General features: G+C 43.9%; 1 protein-coding gene across 7 annotated transcripts in view; it reads right to left on the bottom strand.

Moving 5' to 3' along the window:
• The window catches only part of ZNF827 (zinc finger protein 827), a 108,306-nt gene extending 91,083 nt beyond the window's left edge, over positions 1-17,223 (bottom strand). For 6 of the 7 annotated variants that reach the window (XR_011140947.1, XM_068942213.1, XM_068942212.1 and 3 more), the window contains exon 1: positions 16,760-17,223. Coding sequence is in view for 5 of the 7 variants with exons in the window: in XM_068942213.1 (XP_068798314.1) it covers positions 16,760-16,802 (43 nt within the window). In the remaining 2 variants the exon portion in view is untranslated. The remainder of the gene's footprint in view (positions 1-16,759) is intronic. The other variant, XM_068942214.1, reaches the window with a different exon arrangement.
• Positions 17,224-18,445: the final 1,222 nt, after the last annotated feature.

Below are 18,445 nucleotides of genomic sequence, written 5' to 3' on the forward strand. Positions count from 1 at the left end.
CCAACAGTAAAGCCCAGTAATTACCAACTCTTTTCTGAAAAGCAAGTGGGCAGAGCAGCATGTCTTATAGTGTGATATGTTCAGCCTTTGGCTACTTGCATTTTAGAACGATTTACTTCTGGCTGGATTTTGTCACTATTTGAGGCTCAGCAAGTTGAAGGATTTGAGGTGTGTGCATGTAATGCTGGAACACGTGTGACCTCAGAGGACAAGAATATTTTCAAAGGTAACCATTTCTCAAACAGTGAGCCAAAGAAGAGCATCCTACAAAAATAGCTTTTATCAACTGACTTGACCAATACGTAGGACTCTTAAGAGAAAAGGTAGACAAAGACAGCTGATCTTTTATGAATGAGAAAGCATGGTTTAGAAGACACAAAGAAATATTTCTGAAGTCAACCTACTCTGCAAAGATCCCAAGATGGATTCTTAAAGCACATAAAGTGTCAAGTCTAACAACAGAAAACCATATTCCTTACAAAACGTATTTGATGGCATCTGTGTTCCTCTTATAACTCTTTTATGGCGACTGAGCAAAATGCCACAGCCAGTCGTACTGAAAGCTTCTTCCACAGGCTCTTGTGAATATCCTATAGTAATCTATAGTTGAGTTTAGACTCACCTTTCACAAAGCACCAGCCCGTGATCCCAGTGATTTATAAGCTATAGGAATAGGGCCAGTTGAAAACGTCTGCACATTAATAGATCAAATGAATTCACCTTTTTTAGCCTGATGAAAAAACAGAGTATGATAAACTGCTTGCTACAAAACCAAACACGTTCTCAGGCACCAACCCCACTCTTCTGAACCAGACTCAAAAAGCACTTATCAGGAACTGCAGATTTCCCTGGGCCTTTTAAAATTAGTTAAAATAATACTCCGATAGAGCATTATGAATTTGAGGACAAATGAAATAAGTAGATCAGCTCTATTTGAAATGGGAATCGGCATTAATGATTTTGGATAGTTCAAGTGATCCATTTGCAAGTCCGCCCAAAGAGATACTCTGCACCTAGAGCAGTAAGGCATCATTTACTTCAGCATGCATTTAAAATAGGGGGCCCACTTACATGCCCAGCTCATTACAACGATGAGAAATTCTACCTTTTCTTTGTTACAAGAAAGTTTTAAAATCCCCTAAAATTATTCCCAGTTAGCCAACATTCATTCTGCTTATACATTTATTTTGTTTTAGATAGATGTCTATGACAATAGCTTGTTGCAGTAAGAAAGTATGAAACCCCGAAAGGTAGTAGAGAAGTTGGCACCTCCAAAATACAAAGAGCTAAACATTACTCTCAACACTTCTACTATCCTTAGCACTTAAAGAACCTAGGCCTATCATCTCAGCCCACTTCAGAAAGGAGGAGAAATATTTTAAGAATTCCCACGATGGGCCTCTATTAGAAATGAGCCCTCAAACAATTTTAGAAAATAGTGTGGAAAAGCCAGCTAAGGCCAGAGGATCTCTAAATGCCGGAACTTATTTTCCACTCTAGATCATATTATTTCAGGGGATAATCACATGAATGCCAAACATAAGAGGCTATAATATTTTAAAGTCACCCTTGAATAAAACTTTAACTCCACGAGTGAGAAAAGAGATTCCATTCCTTCGGCAGCTCATTAATGAAGTCTTTGAACACCGAAGTAGTGTCTAGATTAGTAAATTTTGAGCAGAAGCATAAAACTGCCTGATCTTAAACACAGCCTACCTGCAAGCTAGAGGCTCAGTTATTGGAATGTCCTTCCAAATGGCTATGGTATTATAGTAGTTTGATTGTAGGGTATAGTCTTCTATGGTATATTTGAGGTAGAAGAAATCTAGATCAAAAGTTTTTTTCCTGACAAGATCTCAGGCTGCAATTATCCTTGACTTACAAAAAGAAAAAAAAGAGAGAAAGAGAAAGAAAAAAAAAACTATGGTCAAGCAAAACAATCATTATGAGCTCAACCAGTACCCCAACCCTCTCCATCTATCAGCATACAATTCTATTTGTGTGTTATGGAACACAAGATCCACTCGCTTGGACAAGTCAGTTTGAGAAAATTGAAGGATTACATCACATTATCAAGATATCTAAAAGAAAAGATCAGAATAAGAACTTCAGTTCTTGGTTACCTTTCCTCCCTTAAAAGGCAACAGAGTTCAAGAAAGGAGGTGGGCATATATGAGTGACCACAGACAAAATTTTGACCTACAACCTGGAATGAGAGGCTCAGAAGTAAAGTTTTCTTACACATTTCCAGAGAAGTAAGCCTCTGCCTTGAACAACTCAAGTACGACCAGCGGAATTTCTTTCCGCACACCTTAAAATGCTGTTCTGGTGCTGCGATGATCAATCTCCCAGACTAAGACCAAGCCTAACACATAGTTTAGAGGATTTATCTGCTGATTGGACAGCTCAAGGCATCTTGAAGTGATTCAATTCTTCTTGGCTGTCAGCGGGACACACAAGACTTTGGCAAACACCAGAAGAAAATGGGGAGAAGCACCCTTAAAGGTGTCACTTTTATGTAGTGAGCACTTCACAAGAAAAGCAGCATCCATAGCAAATCTAAAGTAGGACATTAAGCCTGAGTAATACAGTTTCTCATATCATATGATGTATGATTTAAATGTCAAAAAAGGCTGGAAAGCTTTTCTTTCTAACCTTCATTTAACATGGTAACAGATCAAATTGGTGCTTCAGTCTATTTTGCATATCTACATTCTCTGTTGTTGAGATACATCTATAAACTGCCTGCTCTTATTCACTCAGTGCCTTCAACAGCCACCAATTCATCTTAATTAAGGTCTGCACCTGACCTGCCACTGCCCCAGAACTGGCTGCAGCGACAGCTGTCTCGACTCTTTACTGCATCTTCATTGCCTGAAACGTATTGCAAATCTCAGCACAATCACAACCCCAACAGTAAAAAGTACACTGAAGCATCCTTACATGTACCTAACGATTTACAGCAGCCAAAAATAAAACAATCTGCTTAGGCTATATATTATTATAACATTGATGTACCTTGATATATGCAACTTATTTTAATGCAGCTAGTCATTTAAAACTGCCGAGGTCACCACAGCAACATGATTTTAGTCACACTTCCAGTTGGAAAGGAAGTGAACAAGAAGTTGCAAGCGTCAATTCACCTGGCAAAAAGGGCTGACTAAAGTAAGGAAAGTGTCCAAGCACGCCACTTTGTTGCATACAAACAATTTGCAATGAAAATAAATAACTCCCTGATCACAACTGCAATTTATCAGTATGGCCTAGGAATGGTGCTCAGTTTACAAAACAGTTCTGGCATCACCTGAGAAACTGGAACTGATCTAAAAGCTCTAGGAAAACACAGTAAAGCACCTACACTATCAGCTGTGCTGTGCAGGGTCATTCCAAACTCTCCTGTGGGACACACCATTGACCAAAAGGCTAATCTAGGCACTGAAACCACACTGGCTGATTACCTGCTCCTTCACCCATTCATTTCAAGGGGTTGCTCTCATGTGTTGTACACACCATATAAGATCTGTGCCCTCAAGCAATCAAGAGTAAATTTACCATAGCTACCACGACGTTATCAGAAAAAATTGTCTGCTAAGGTTGATAAATCGGTCAATTATCTGCTTCCTTGACTTTTATTCCTGTGTAAATGTTTTCATCCTTACATTATGAGTACCAGCACTTATGAAAAGATGATCTGTACATTGCCAAAAACAACTGTTTAAATTACTAGGAAATCCTTAATTACTATAAACAAGATTACAACAGGCTTATTTAAAAAAAAGGACTCTAAACATCACAGTCATAGCTCCAGAAAATGAAGCTCTCGTGCTATCATTATTTGAGGCTGCTTTCTCCACATTTACTCTTGCTCAGCGCGCGACCCTCCTTCTCTCAAGCGCACCTGAACGCCACAGCGAGAGCACCTGCTGCCGCTCCACCGCTACCCCCCAGCATAGCTGATTATATGCACAGGCTATATGAAGTTCCCTGTCTCCTTTCAGCTCCTCATATTAAGTCCAAATTCCCCTCCCCGCAAAACCCCAAACAAAATCCCCCACCCTATAAAGTGAAGGAATCATTAACAGAGAGAGGAAGGTGAACACAAGGAAACAACGCTACCGAAGCATCATAGTTACTGATTTCATCTTCAAGGTAGACGTGCTTTAGTGTCCCTTCTGGGACTCTAAAGAACAGTCCAATCCTCAAAGGTGCAATAAATAAAGGGAAAAGCACAGAAGGCTGCCATCCTAGCCTAGAAGCAGTGAACTGGTTTAGGCTGAAAATGGGACTATCAAATCTATAGCAAGGTAGACGCACATGATCTCAGGCAGAATTTCCCCTTCCATACCTCCTCTCTCACTGGTAATAGCAAGACATTTCCTGAAAAGGGTGATAGAAGCTGAAAGCAAAAGGAAAATGAAATACGCTTCTTCCTGTAGACGAGTTATTAAATCTAAAGGACGGTGCAGTAGAACTGGTTTCCAGTATCTTTTGAAAGGCAAAGTTGCATTTTGGAATTGGGAAGGGGAGACATCTCACCAGGGTTCCTGGAGGGACAGAGTAACCTAAGCCCAGGGCAGCTTCAAAACTTCAGGAAAGCTCTTTAAAAGATTTTAAAAGCACTGTAAGAACACATAGCAACATCCAGAACATATACAGTCATTTCAAGAAATACTTTTTCTGTCTTTTTTTCTGCTTCTCTCTGTTCCTCAAAGAACTGCTATCCAGATACACAGCTTCAACCCTTGTTTTCTGGGTTTCCCTGATAAACTGCTAAGTGCCTCTTTTCTGCAGAACATCCAATTAGAAGACAGGCTCTCTTTTAGGCTGAAACTATATTTTTGCTCTGGATATTTTTTTAGGACAGCAGGCTGCCTCCCTGACTAAAAGTCTTATGCACTAAACAAATACAACAAAGGAGAAAGAAGTTGTATTTCCTGGTCTTTCTCACACAAGAGGTAATTCTTGAAAGCAGTTGCAGATGTCTAATCGCTGTTGTGGAAAACGGAGGTCCAGGAGACACAGAGGTGAAAGAAGCTTCAGAAGTCCTATGGTAGAACATGGTACTTCTGTCCTGCTTTCTCCATGACTACTGGTTCTAACATGGCAAGCCAGGCCATGCTTGCCATGGCAATGCAGGGAATAACAGGAAAGGCAACCCTCACTTTTCACCTTGTCTCCAAGAGATTAAAGGCATACTGTGTCTTCTCTTGAACCAGTTCCAAATAAATTCTCATTCTATTAACTTCTGAAACTGCCAGCAGTCTTCAGGCAGTGACACTGATAATGTAGTGATATTACCAACATGAAAAATAGATATTTCTCTACTTCCCTATCTACAGGAAAAGGCTGACCAATCTTCTCCAGCTGGTCTAGAAAACTTACTGCAAATACTGACTGGCGAAAAGTGAAAAAAGAAGAATGATAATGATAAAAGCAGTGATTATATCACAAGTGGTTCTGGTTTTGGAGAAGGAGAAAAAGGAGGAAAACTGATCCTTAGCAGTGCAGTAGCATCGTAGGACTAAAGCTGAAGAAAAGCCGTCGGTGAAGCTTTCTTTCACTAGGCATGAAGAATATCGGAAGAGAACTTCCTGTTGAATCAAAGGAAAAAAAGAGAAATCAAGAATTCCAAAAAGCTAGACCTGTCTTGTAACTGTCCTTCTGAGCCTCCAAATACGCCCCCAAACATCAAGATAACCCAGAAAGCTCTGTCATTGGAGACTGGTATTTGCTTATACTGGAACTAGGACTCTTGGTTGCAAAAACCATTCTAAACAACACAGTTATAATTTACGGCACTAGAAAAATAGCAAGAGAAAAATCCTTGCTTGCTAAAGGCAGGTTTTCATGTCCTGAGCACAAAGTTAACCCAGCCATCTTCTAAGGGGCTAGCTTTTGAGGAAGGAAGGAAGAGCACAGCGTGTCTCTCTCTCTCTCTCTCTCTCCCCCCTTTGTTGCTGCAGAAGAATGGCTGGCTGCTCTTCACATAAAACCTAGACAAGGAACATACTTGAGTCTGAAAAACTGTCAAAGAAGTGTTTGCATTTGCCTCCCTCACTGATACGATGTACTGTTGTGCATTCTGACTTGTGCTTACTTTGCCTTTTTAAGTCAGCTTAATATTTCCTTTTCTCCTCGCTGAGCAAGAATAAGACATCTTAAATTCCTAAGAATCCCAGTGGCATTCTGGCAAAAGCAATCCCTTCCATACAATCCTGAAGAATCACTACCCCATATATTCAATAATCCAGATGCTCCTATTCACAGTTTATGCATAGGGCCGAAGACTCTCATGTGTGACATCTTGAGCGTTTGGCAAAGGAGAAACATAGTAAGAGCCTTTACTGCCCTCCAGTTCTCCCTCGTGCCTTCTAATCTAGACTCAGGCTAGGTCAGAGCAGCCTGGGGAAAGGCTCATCTACAGCAGCTGGAAATGGCTGCTAACTAGGAATAATTGGACACAAGTATGTTCCAGTTGTGGCTCCATCTCCAACCCTTTCCCACTCCGATTCACAGTCTAGTCTGGCTTGCAGCGATACGGACACGTAAGAAACAACACTATTATTTCCCTCCCAGGAACTCCCCCACGCAATGAGAATCCCCGTTTGGGAAGGCAAAGGCAACTTCCATAACATTTGCATCATCTGCACTGCACAAGGGGGAATCAGAGGACGGCTGTGAAGCTGGCCTATTGCTGATAATGGATACTAAGTCTTAGTTTAAAAGTAAAGTTAAATGGAACTCAGTGAAGTCACGTTATTCTAAATATTGAAGGTGGGAAGGTAGTAACAGCAAACACTGTGAACTTTCTTTCCCTGTTATTAAAATACAGAAAGAAAATCCCACACTAATTACTCAAAACGTTAATTCTTAGAAAAGTACTGTTAAAATATTCAGAATTACTGCCTCAGAACACCTTTATGAAGGCTGAGTGATTAATAAAATAAAAGAAACAACAAAATCAAGCAGAAACCCCTACGTTACCATAGCAGGTAGGCTGCAATAACCAAAACAAGAGAAGCTGCAGATCAAGCTGCTACAACATCTTTAATTATGCCTATTGTGTTTACAACCTCTATCAAGGGGTCACAAAGTCAAGGGGGGGAATTCACAAACCACATGTATGGCAATACTCAAGCATAGCAGGTGACATCAGGCCAGCATGCCAGCTCTTACAAAGATCTCCTTTGTTTTTAACTAGTTTCTATTTATTTTTGCTACAAGCAGCTTCTCCCGCTCTATTTTTGGTAAATAACGTGCTCCTGATTAGCCATTTTACTCTGCCCCTTTACTCACTCGAGGTACTCTGTGCACACTACCTTTCTGACTGGTTCAGAAACACAAGGTTTAGGTTTTAGATACTGAAATTACTCCTTCCTATAAATGTCACAGGGATCTAGTTCCCTATAATTTAATTTTTCCTCTCTCCTGAAGTCAGATTAAAACATGGCAAATTATATTCTCGGTGTTTCTAAATCCTCCCACAAAGATGATGTTATGGTAACGTGTCTAAGGGAAGCCTCAAGAAGTGTTTGTTTTGTCGTGCTGTGTTTGCTACCAAAGACAGCTGCTTTCTGTGCCCCTGAGAGGATTGCTTGGGGTTAACAAGCAAAGCCAAATAACGAGAGGATTAGGAAGCTACTCGTAGTCATAGGCTGATACAGTGAAGCAGTCCTTTCCAGGTGGAACAGACTCCTCGCTCCTAGACGCATTGTTTAAGGCACTGCCTCAACTTTCAACCTTAAGAAAAGTCAGAGGTCACATAAATAATGTGCAAGCACTACATAAAAAGTATTCATTCCTCAAACCTTGCTTTATTTTGAAGAGATTTAGGATTCTGTACTAAGTCGATGGTAAAAGAAACTAACGCTATGGCTACTTAGGGCACACAGAGCATGAACAGCAGCAATGCGTTTCTACTCCCTGCCTAACGATCCACCTAAAAGCCTGATGCAGAGGAAAAACTAGAAGTGAAGGTGAAGTTTCATGTCCATGTCCATTCCATCATCAGCTTTTCTGCTGAACCAACAAAACAAGTGTACCAATGGCAGCGGGATTTGATTTTATTTTTTTAAAGTACATTTCTTGGCTGAAAACTCTGTGGGCTTTACCAGCACGTTTTATGCAGGCCAGTAAATGCCTTCAAAGACAACAACTCTGATTCTCATGAGAGTTATGTCTATACTCAGTAACACAGTGCTATGTAGTATGTCTATATCTGAGCTAGCTTGAGTACACCCAGAAGTATTATAGCCGAATTAACCTGGGTAGACTGCTGTGATAACTGCCTCCCGTACACGAGGTAGCTTATTTAGAGCTTGCTTTGTTATCTCCATGTGGCAAAGCACCGTGCATGAAGACTTATAAACAATTATGGTGAAGTCTTTTTAGACCTTATGGGCAATGTAAAAGTACCTCAAAGTAGGCAGAATAGCCCCCTTCGGAGTTATTCACTGTGCAAAGAACTCCCTTTGGCAATGCCGAATTGACAAAAGGATTATGTCAGCCCTTCCTTTCCAGGATGAGGAGCAGGATGAGAGCCTGTGGGCAGCAGAAATTAAAGCAGCTCTAGGCTGCTATGCTTACACTGGTGACTGAGAAGGGCTCTTCATGGCCTCAGAGTACTAGAGGCAGATACAGGGAAAAATCTGCTCCAAACACAGATGAAGAAATGGATCTTCAGTCACTAGCGGCCAGGTCTACATCTGACATAGCGGTCTGTAAGGGGAGATTCTGCCTGTGCTTCAGGAAAGCAAGCAACCACGAACAGCCACAACACCTGCCGCTATTAAGCCCACTTGCCCTCTCTGCTTCTAACCTACTTTTTACTGCATGACCATCTAGCTGTGGGAGATTTGTTCCGATTTGAATTAATCTTAGATAAACCTTTTCTTTTCTCATCGGTTAGCAGTACTACCACACAAGTCAAAAGCGGCTTGCGAAGAATTCCTGTTCATTAACAAAGTCACACGTAGTGATCATTCATTAACCCAAGCCTCATCTCTTAAAGTCATCGATTTTTTAAAATACATTTTTCTAAGAGTATCTAGCCATTCATTTTAAGGAATTCACCAGAACTCTCATTTTCACCCTGATAGAGCACAAGTCTCACAAACGCTAACGGGGCACCAAGATCCAGGACATATCCAAAACATTCGTTCAAAATAGGAAACTGTAATTTCAAAGTAAGCCTGTGTCCAATCCTCTCTCTTACAGAAACTTGCAGACAGAGCTTCCACCCTCCTAGTTAAAAACCACAAAGGGAAGAACTCTTTGCACCTGTACAGAAAGCCCTAGGAAAGCAGCAAAACACATTCAAGCAGCAAATACCAGATGAGGGCCAACTTCAGACAGAGAGCTACAAACGAGGATTTTGCAAAGACAGCAAAACCCCAGAGGTAGGGACCAGGCAAAATTCCCAGAGATGATGACAGTAGATTGCTTTGAGTTGTTTCAAAATTTTTCTCTCTTCCCCATTAAGAGACAGTCTCAAATAAAAGAAATGAAGAAGTGCAATTGTTTGAAACCTGATTTCACTTTCTAACATTGGTGACTAAATCGTGCGTCGTAAGACCTCTCTCGCTTGGTATACCTTTCACTTCTAACGCAGCTTACTCTAAACTGCAGCTAAATCATCACTCTTGCACAAAAAGCTTTGTTCTCTTGGTCTACTGTACTATCAGTGCTAGCCACTCTCTTCCCCCCGCTTCCATGCCTACTGCCTAAGTGCTGAAAAGAAAGATGGAAAGGACTTCTTATGCAGTCCAGCTTTGTCCAGTTTTTCTTTCCTTTCTGCATGTTTCTCCAAAACAAACAAACAAAAATCAAAACATATAACTCCTTCAGTGATTTCAGATTAAGTGAATTTTGACTCCGTGTGTGAATACTTAAAAGTCCACTTGTCCTACAAAGTGAAATAGGACTTTCATTAGTCTTAACTTGGGATTTAGCTATTCAGTGTAATTACGCCACAAACAGGCAATCCCTCGCACGGTGGGAGAAACTTTAAGGAATAAAACTAACTACAGAGCTGACAGGTTGGGACTGAGCATCCGACATGCTTGGAGTCTAGACCAAAGAGGATACCAGCCTGCAAACGCTAATGAAGGTACAGCAGGAAAAGAGAAACTGTCTTTGGGAGCGTAACACTTCCCAAATTACAACCGTGAGTTAGTCTGTAAAAAAGAAAAACTAAAAAACAAGCTCTTCTGTGAGCCTACGGATACATGTTGCTCAACGGATCTGCAGGTATGCGCTGTATTGTGGCTAACTTAATGAAGCAACGCTGACTGTACCCTGCAGCATGCATCTTCTCAACTGAGGTGTGGCTCAGGCCTCAGTTTTATTACTTAAATTTTAAAAAGCAGAAAAAATAGCAGAAATACCCTCAAAAACAAACAAAACTAACAAACAAAACCTTTAGAGAAAGTGATCATATCCACCTTTTTGAGCTTTTTCTTTCTTCAGCCCAGCATCATCTATTATTTGTTGTGTCATAAAAGCATAACTTACAAAAGTGGACTAAAACACAAGTCTTGCTTTGGGGGGCAGAAAGAAAGAGGAAGAAAATCCCCTCTCCTCCTTGAAAACTGGAGTCTATTACATACTGCTAGCTACTTTGAAGTCCAGACTTTGGGCATATTATTTTTGCATAAAACGTTACAGTAGATACACTTCAGCCTTCAAATACCACAAAGAACTTTGTACACTTACACCTAAATGATGCAAATTACAGTACCATGCATGGCAAACTAGCAATAGAAATTGGTATGTCAGAAACAGGAGAAAACATTATTTACAAGATAAACTACTCCAGAGTCATACTCTGAGAGTGTAACTAAGCTGTAACAGTAAAAGGATTCCTGGCATAAGCCAAATTAGCTCTCCATAACCATCTGAACTAATGTCAATATTGTAATTTCTCTGCAACGAGAAAGAAAAAAAAGTCTTCTATGTGGTTCTTCATGACAAATCACATGCCTTCTGAAGCTTCATGTTAGAAACCCTTTTAACTTCCAAAAAGTCCTCTTTTGTAGGTCATGCTCTCATTATCTTGCTCTGGGATCTGGTCTGATTAAATTATAGGAAATTACTAATATTTCACTTTGAACAGCCAGCTCCTCCTGGCTCTTCTTCTTCTTCTTCTTCTTTATACTTAATTCCTCCTACTCCTGCCTTCTTAAATATGAAAAAGACAACAATCACTCTGTTACAAAGATTAAGTTGTATTCTTTCTTCATCTATTTAAAAATGTAAAAATATAATTGCATTCTGTCTGCACAATTCTTACATTTCCCATGCCACTGTCTACCTTCCCAGAGCAGGTTTTTTTGTTGGGCCAATTAAAAAGTTTGTGATTATGTTTTACAGTCTTTTACACCCCCACCCTCTACAAAATCTCATTCAAAAGATCCTAAAAACTTAAACAAGCTCAGTGAGCGCAGCACTGGCTCTCTGGCAGTCCAATTTACACTCCAACGGTGTGATTTATTAATGCTTTGTACTATCAGGCAACACTAAGTCATCGTCTACCATTGTACGACTTTAGACAAATCACATATTATAATGCAAAAAAGTATTTTTTATTACGCGAAGACTAGCGAGACCAAGACTTCAGGCCTCAGAAATAATCTCCGTAAAGGGGAAAGTTATTTCCAAGAAGTCTGTAACAAATTCACTGTATTGAGAGAGACAAAACATGGTCGGTGTTTTCAGGTACGGTAGTGTGGATGCTGCTCTACCCACTAAAAGGCTGCTGTTTGTTTCAAAGGTGCATTACAGTACCATCAGGACAACCATGATGACAGCAATGAAATTATTAACCTAATCATACTAAGAATAATAATTTTCCCTACACGGATCCTCTTGTTGACAACGAGCTGCATGATCCCTGCAGTGATTAGAGGTTAAAAATAGTAAATAGAAACTGTTAAAAGCTTCCCCTTGTATAAGCAATGTCTGCTAGCAAGGTAATAAATACTATTAAAAGAGAAAGACTCCTGTTGCTGGTAAAAGCCTTTTGTTTTAGAGGCAACTTTTGAATGTAGAACGATGGCAAACAGTTTTCTGACACCGAAGCATCTTTTGAAAAACCTGTCCAAAGCGCCCTTCCTCACTATCAGAAATTCTCTCCTGAAGCAAGCTGCAGAAATAGAAAAAGAAGGAAGCTTTAAATCATTCCTAATTTACCTCTCTATCTGTATTTTCTTTACACTCTGCTGATATAATCCAGCAATAAAAACCCATCTAATAAAAAGCTTCACAGAGCTTGAACTGTTTTACTCTATAAAAATAGTGGAAAACTGCAACACAAAAATCAGGAATATCTACCTGACCTGACCACGAAGGCGAGAAGACTTATGCCCCCCCTCATTCCCACCAATCTAGCTTTTGATATTGAAACTAGTATCTTATTAATGCTTTATCTCCTTCTTCAACAAAAGAAATTCACCAGAAAATATCGTTGTAGTTTGTCCTAAATTAAACGCATCCTTCAGAGAGTAGTAGCAGTAGTTCAAACTTCTGAATGTAGCATCCCATTTGGTCTGATGCTCTATAACAAATGCAAGCTGTGTATAAATGGTATTGTGGCATTCAGTCACAAAGTGCATTGCTTTTAAGCCTTTGAGGCTGAATCAAACCCCAAAGAGTACTGATTGCTACACATAAGGCTATGTAGTGGTCTACATACTAAACACCTGCTTGAGTCCCTCAAAACTTCCCAAAACTTCTATTTTCCAGGCTGATCTCCTCCAAGTCATATATGTGCAGTTCAGAGAAAATATACTTTCAGGAACTCTCAGAAAAGAAAAAAATGGTGTAAGGTAGGATGGAAAGCACAGCAGTAGGGAGAAAAGGAACAGAGACAAATTGTGTGTGTGTGTGTGTGTGTGTGTAAAGATTCTGATGCTAATGGAATAATTGAGAAAAAATGTTTATTTACATTTAAGCACTGAGGTAGCTGAGGGAACAAAACTAACACACATTAAGGAAAGAGCGAAATGCCTTTAAACGTTCTAGTGAAAGTGAATTGACTCGTCTGAGTTAGGTGCATCCAAAAATAATTGTAAGAAACGTGTGCACTGGGCAAATTTTTAACTTATGAACCTAACGCTGTCATTGTAAAGGGAGGCTATGCTGCCCTAGTATTCATACCTAGTTAGGGTATGAATGAGCCATTGTCTATCAAGGAATTCCTAAAGCCCTTTCCTCACTCAGGTGTACCTTAAAGTAAAAGGTACTTTTACTTTCTCTTGCGTTTTACAGTCTGTCAGTGAAGATATTCTACTGGCACCTAAGTTGCCAAAAACTTAACATCTTTACATGTAGAAACGCCACTTAAAATACCTGTTAATACAGCTTTTCAAATGATCCACCCACCTGATCTAACTCGGAGGTTCACCCTGCCTTGAGTAGGGGGCTAGACCAGATGACCTCCAAAGGACCTTTGCAACCTAAATTATATTGTGAAGAACTCCTACGACTGAAAACTCAGCCTTAACTCTGCCCTTTTAAGCAGATGCCACCAAAACACAGTAGTATCGCATTTAATATTGACCCTTTTTCCCCCCCTGCAACCACTTAAGCCTCAGTATCTCGCAACTCACTTGAACCTATTTAAATAGTTTCAACAGTCTGATACAACACTAGTAAACCCTTTTATAGAGAACTACTTCATCAGAGCACGCATTTTGGTAGCACAGGCTTCCCTTGTGAAATTACCTCTAAATTTACACAAGAGTCATTCAGTGAGATCAACATACAGAAGAATAAAAGCAGGGTCCTCATCAGCAGTCACTGTATACTGCTATTTCAAGCAGTGTTACAGCGTTCTTCAGGTTTAGTTCACAGTATACAATATGTTATAAGAAAATAATTAAGGCCTAGAGATCCTGAGAATACAACTACCTATCTAAGCTATATTAAAGTCCACAGGACTTGTCATACCAAACTACTTTTGCTAAGTTACATGCTACTCTGTGTAACAGTGTCTTAGTATTTATTTCCCAAACAATTGCAACAGAGTCCAAAACATCACAGAGCAGTACACTGTTCAGTAAGATGCTACATATGGCAAAGCCAGCTACGCAGTCACTTAGGTACACTGGAGAGCATTCATGAACTTCCAACCTGTAACGTAATTTAAGACTGAATCACAATGTAAAAATCCACAATGGGGCAGAGTTAAGGTTGAGTACAGTATTAGCCATCTTCTTTCTAGATGTGCATGGTGCACTTTATATTCTTCTGCTATTGTTAATACTTTAAAGTGAAAAACATACATGCTGTTCCTCTAAGAACTGTATTGCTAAAACCAGCAGGAATTGTAGAATAAAAGCTTATTTTACAGTGAGTACCCATTAAAGCAACATGTTGCAAAAAAAAAAATTATTTATAGCATTTGCACACAGATTGAAATGGATTCGAAGGCATTTTCTGAATCTGCAGGACATAACACAATTCCTACAACTCTTCCTGAATTATCAAGTATATTATTATTATTGCCACAGAACCCAATACAATCTTAATCCCAATACAATCTGACTGTAAATAAATTAAATAAATAAATCCCACTAAAGAAGTAGCATTAGCATGGAACATATAGTGTGCGTTTCACGTATCAGGAAAAAACACACATGAATTTAGTTTAGAAATTAACCCAAAAGAACTGCAAATTAGGCCGTGTATTTAAAAAAAAAAAAAATGTGCACAATGAAGGCAATTGTTCCTCAGCTCAGAAAAAGCTGTGACTTTTTCCTGGCGCAGGCGGTCAGGAGGTCGAGGCGAGGGGAGCCTAGCGCCAGCCCGGAGGCCGAGGCCGAGCCCCCAGCAGCCTGCGTACGGGAGCGGCGCACCCGAGCGAGCTAAAATGGAGCCTGCGTTTCATGTCAGCCCGAGAGGCAGGCAGAGGGCAGCCGCACCGGGGCAGGGGCAAGGGCAAGGTCAGCCGCCGGGCCGCCTGCAGGCGCCCGCTCCCGCCGCCTCCCGGCCAAAAAGCCCCTTCTCGCCTTCCCCCGCTCGCGGAGGGGCTTCGGCCAGGCCGGCGCGGCGGCGCCCGCCCCCCGAAACGCCCCTGCAAGGCCACGCAAGGCCCTGCGCGCCCGGGCTTGGCCCCTGCCCCTGCCGCGCCACGCCGGGGCCGGGGCGCTGCGGAGCCAGGCGCCGCGCTCCCGCCGCCTCTCCGCGCCCGCCGGCCCGGCCGCCGCTCTGCGGGGGGGATTAGCTCCCCGCACTGCCGGCGCGGCTCCTCTAGCGGGCACGCAGCGAAAGGGCTGCACGGGGGCAAACGGGGGTGGGGAGGGGGAGGGCACAACTCCAGCCCTTTGCGTCGGCTCCGGCGGAAAGAAAAAGGAGAGAAAAATATCTGCGGGGCTGCAAGTGCCAGCCCCCTTCCCCCATCCTCCCGCCCCCCGCACGGACACCCGCAGCCCCAGCTCGGGTGACAGCGCCCGCAGGGCCTGGAGAGCGGTGCCCCAGCCCCTTCGCCCCGCATCACCCCTGCCCATGCAGCGGGGCGGGGGGTGCGCTGCGCTCCGCCTGCAGCGGCGCCCCCCGGCCCGGGGCCGGGGCCGCCCTGCTGAACTCCCGGTGACCGAGCCCAGCAGCTCCGGCACCACCGGCTCAGCCTTCCCCTGCCCCGGCGCGAAGGGGCTGCGGGCACTCTCGGAGCAGACGTGCCGGAGACGGACAAATGACCCCTTCGTCCACCCCCCTGCTCTCCTTAAACCATCCCTGGGGCCAAGCAGGGGCACGGTATTTTTAGGTTCCTTCCCCTCCCTTCTGCCTCTCTCTCAGTAGCTGCGGAGCACTTAGGACCGGGGGGGGGGGGGGAGGAGAAAAGTTAACTGTCTTGCGAAGAGGGGAGAAAATAGGAAAGGGGGGAGGGAGCGCGAAGGAAGAGGGCAGGGTGAGCTGTGTCAGGGGATGTGCATGTGTGTGTGTGGGTGCATGCATGTGTGTGCGTGCGCACGGGGTGCCCGCAGGCGGGGAGGATCGGGATGCACTTTAGCCCTGTGCTCTGCTGCTCTCGTCTGGGGCAGCGCCGCCGAAGCCCGAGTCTCGCCTGACCCTTCATTTCACTGCGGCCAGGAGGAGCCCCGATCCCGCCGCCGCCGCCTCTCCCTGCTCTGCAGGGACCTCGCCTGCCACGGTCTGCCTCCCCGCCGCCCCCTCCCCCGCCGGCGGCCCCGGCCCCCTTCGGGGGTGGCTGTGGGGTCTGTGTGCGGTGCCCCCGCCGCCGCCGGCCCCCGCCGGGGCCGCTGCCCGCCTCCCCCCGCTCCCGGTCCGCCCAGCCCCGCCGCAACCTTTAGCCGGGGACGGACCTCTCGGCTGGTTCCGCACAAGACGCCAGCAGCCGTTTCCCCTCTCGCCGCCCTCCCCGCCGGTGCTAGCCCCCCTCCCCACCCCAATAAAACAGACCCCCCCCTCCGGCCCCAAAGAGAAACCCACACCGCCCCCCCCCCAAACACAAATGCACAATCACGGGCGAGGGGAGGGAGAGGGAGGAAAGGGCGAGAGACGCGAAGAAAGAAGGGGGGAAAGGAGAGAGAGAGGAAAAATTAAAAGGGCACAAGGCTGTTCATCACCAACATGGCTGCCTTAGCTCAGACCTAAAAGAGGAATAACCCAGGCTGTGTCTTTGTCAGTTTCACCTCTGTAACCCTAAACTAATGCACAAAACGACGGAGGCGGCTGCAGAGGGGAAGGAGACGGGGAAAGGAGGAAGGAAAAAATGGCAAAAAGAGGGGGCACTTACGTGAAGAGAGGCGCTTGGGCTGCTCCTGCTTCCTCCTGGGCATTTTCCCCCTTTTTTTCACATTCTCCTCCTTGGTTTAACGGGAGATCAAAAAAGACCGGGGGGCCACAGACAGGCACAAAGCCGGGGCCCCCGGGGGAGCTGCTAACCGGGGCGGGTTTTCCCTCTTCGCCGGGGGAAAGGGGGCTGAAGCCGGTTTTCCCGGAGCCACCACGAAGGGCTCTCTCTCCCCCTCTCCCTTTCTTTTTCCTCCCCCCCCCCAACCCGGTCGTGCACCTGGCTTGTCCCCGGTCGCAGTATCCCTCAGCGGCCGGGGATGTGATCCCGGCGGGCGGGCGCCGTGGCGGGGCGCGGGCTGCGCGGCGGTGCCGAGGGCTGCGCCCCGCGCGCCTCCCGGCCCCTAACTAACACTAACGCCGGGATCAAAGGGCAGCGGCGGCGGCGGCGGCGCTCACGGCTCGCCCGCGGGCGGCAGGCAGCGAGAGACAGACAGGGACACACACACACGCGCACACACACCGGCGGGCGGGCGGGCGGGCGGACACACGCGCGCACACACACACACCCGGGCAGAGCAAAGGGGAAGGTGCCCCCGCTCCCCGGCTGCGCTTCAGGCGCGGCGCGGCGCTGCGCTCCGGCGGGGTTCGTGGGGAGGATGCGCTGCCCCAGTCCCTCACCCACTCCTAATTCGCCCTTTAAAAAAAAAAAGGGGGGGGGGGAAGGAGCATTTGTGTTTCTCGACCATTCACACTGTAATTCCCTCTCATTTCTGACAGGAAAGAAAAATAATAACTCTTTTATAAATTAGGACTTTTGCCTTCCTCTATTAAAAAATAAAAATACCAAATTGCAAAGAAAACTCCATAGGATTTCTTGGGTTTGTTTATCCCCTATGCTTTGTGAAGATCACCTCTAAAGAGGCTTATTTTAATTGAACTTCAGTTTTGGGGGGAAGGCGATTATATACAACTCTCTCCATGCCAATTTAAGTATATAAAATAAGCAAGAAAGGAAGCTGGGTAAGTTACTATGTGGAAACACTATTTCGGTATCAGGTTCTGAAAATTTCTAGTGCAGTTTTAAAAAAGTGGAAAAAATGCAGGCAGCATGAAAATCACAACTCCTTGCTGAGGGGGGGGAAATCAAGATTAGGTCACCCCTAATGGTTGATTTAACTGCTACATGATACTCGTACAGTGCACACAGCAATCCGGACTTCTGAAATTTACTTTTTTCCTGCTGTAATGCAGGTATATGAAGCTTTATCCTGAAGCAATTTCAGTGTGCATTATAAACCCAGTATAGCAGTTTTTCATTAACTGATACATACTTTCATTACTTCACAAATCACACATCTTTCTTCAAAGACAGACATGAAGGTGGGGGAAAAATGGAAAAGGGATTGGGTCTCACTAAAGCACAAAAGGTACTTCGTGAAAGAGAAGTGTTCTCTTTGTGACTTGCAGTCATTTGGATAAAAGTTCACACAGAGGTTGTTAATGATTTAAACTCTAAAACCTGCTACTACAATTGAAGTAAAACGGTTTGAAGCATGGTTGTTTCATATTGCTCTCTCTTTGTGTAAGGAAACTTTGAACTTAGCAGAATACATAATCAAAATCCTGAGTCAGGTGTAGCAAAAAATAAAAAAAAAAAAAAAGCATTATTCTAGCATGTATCCCTGTT

The sequence above is a fragment of the Struthio camelus genome, chromosome 4, assembly GCF_040807025.1.
Source record: "Struthio camelus isolate bStrCam1 chromosome 4, bStrCam1.hap1, whole genome shotgun sequence".
Lineage (NCBI taxonomy): Eukaryota > Metazoa > Chordata > Aves > Struthioniformes > Struthionidae > Struthio > Struthio camelus.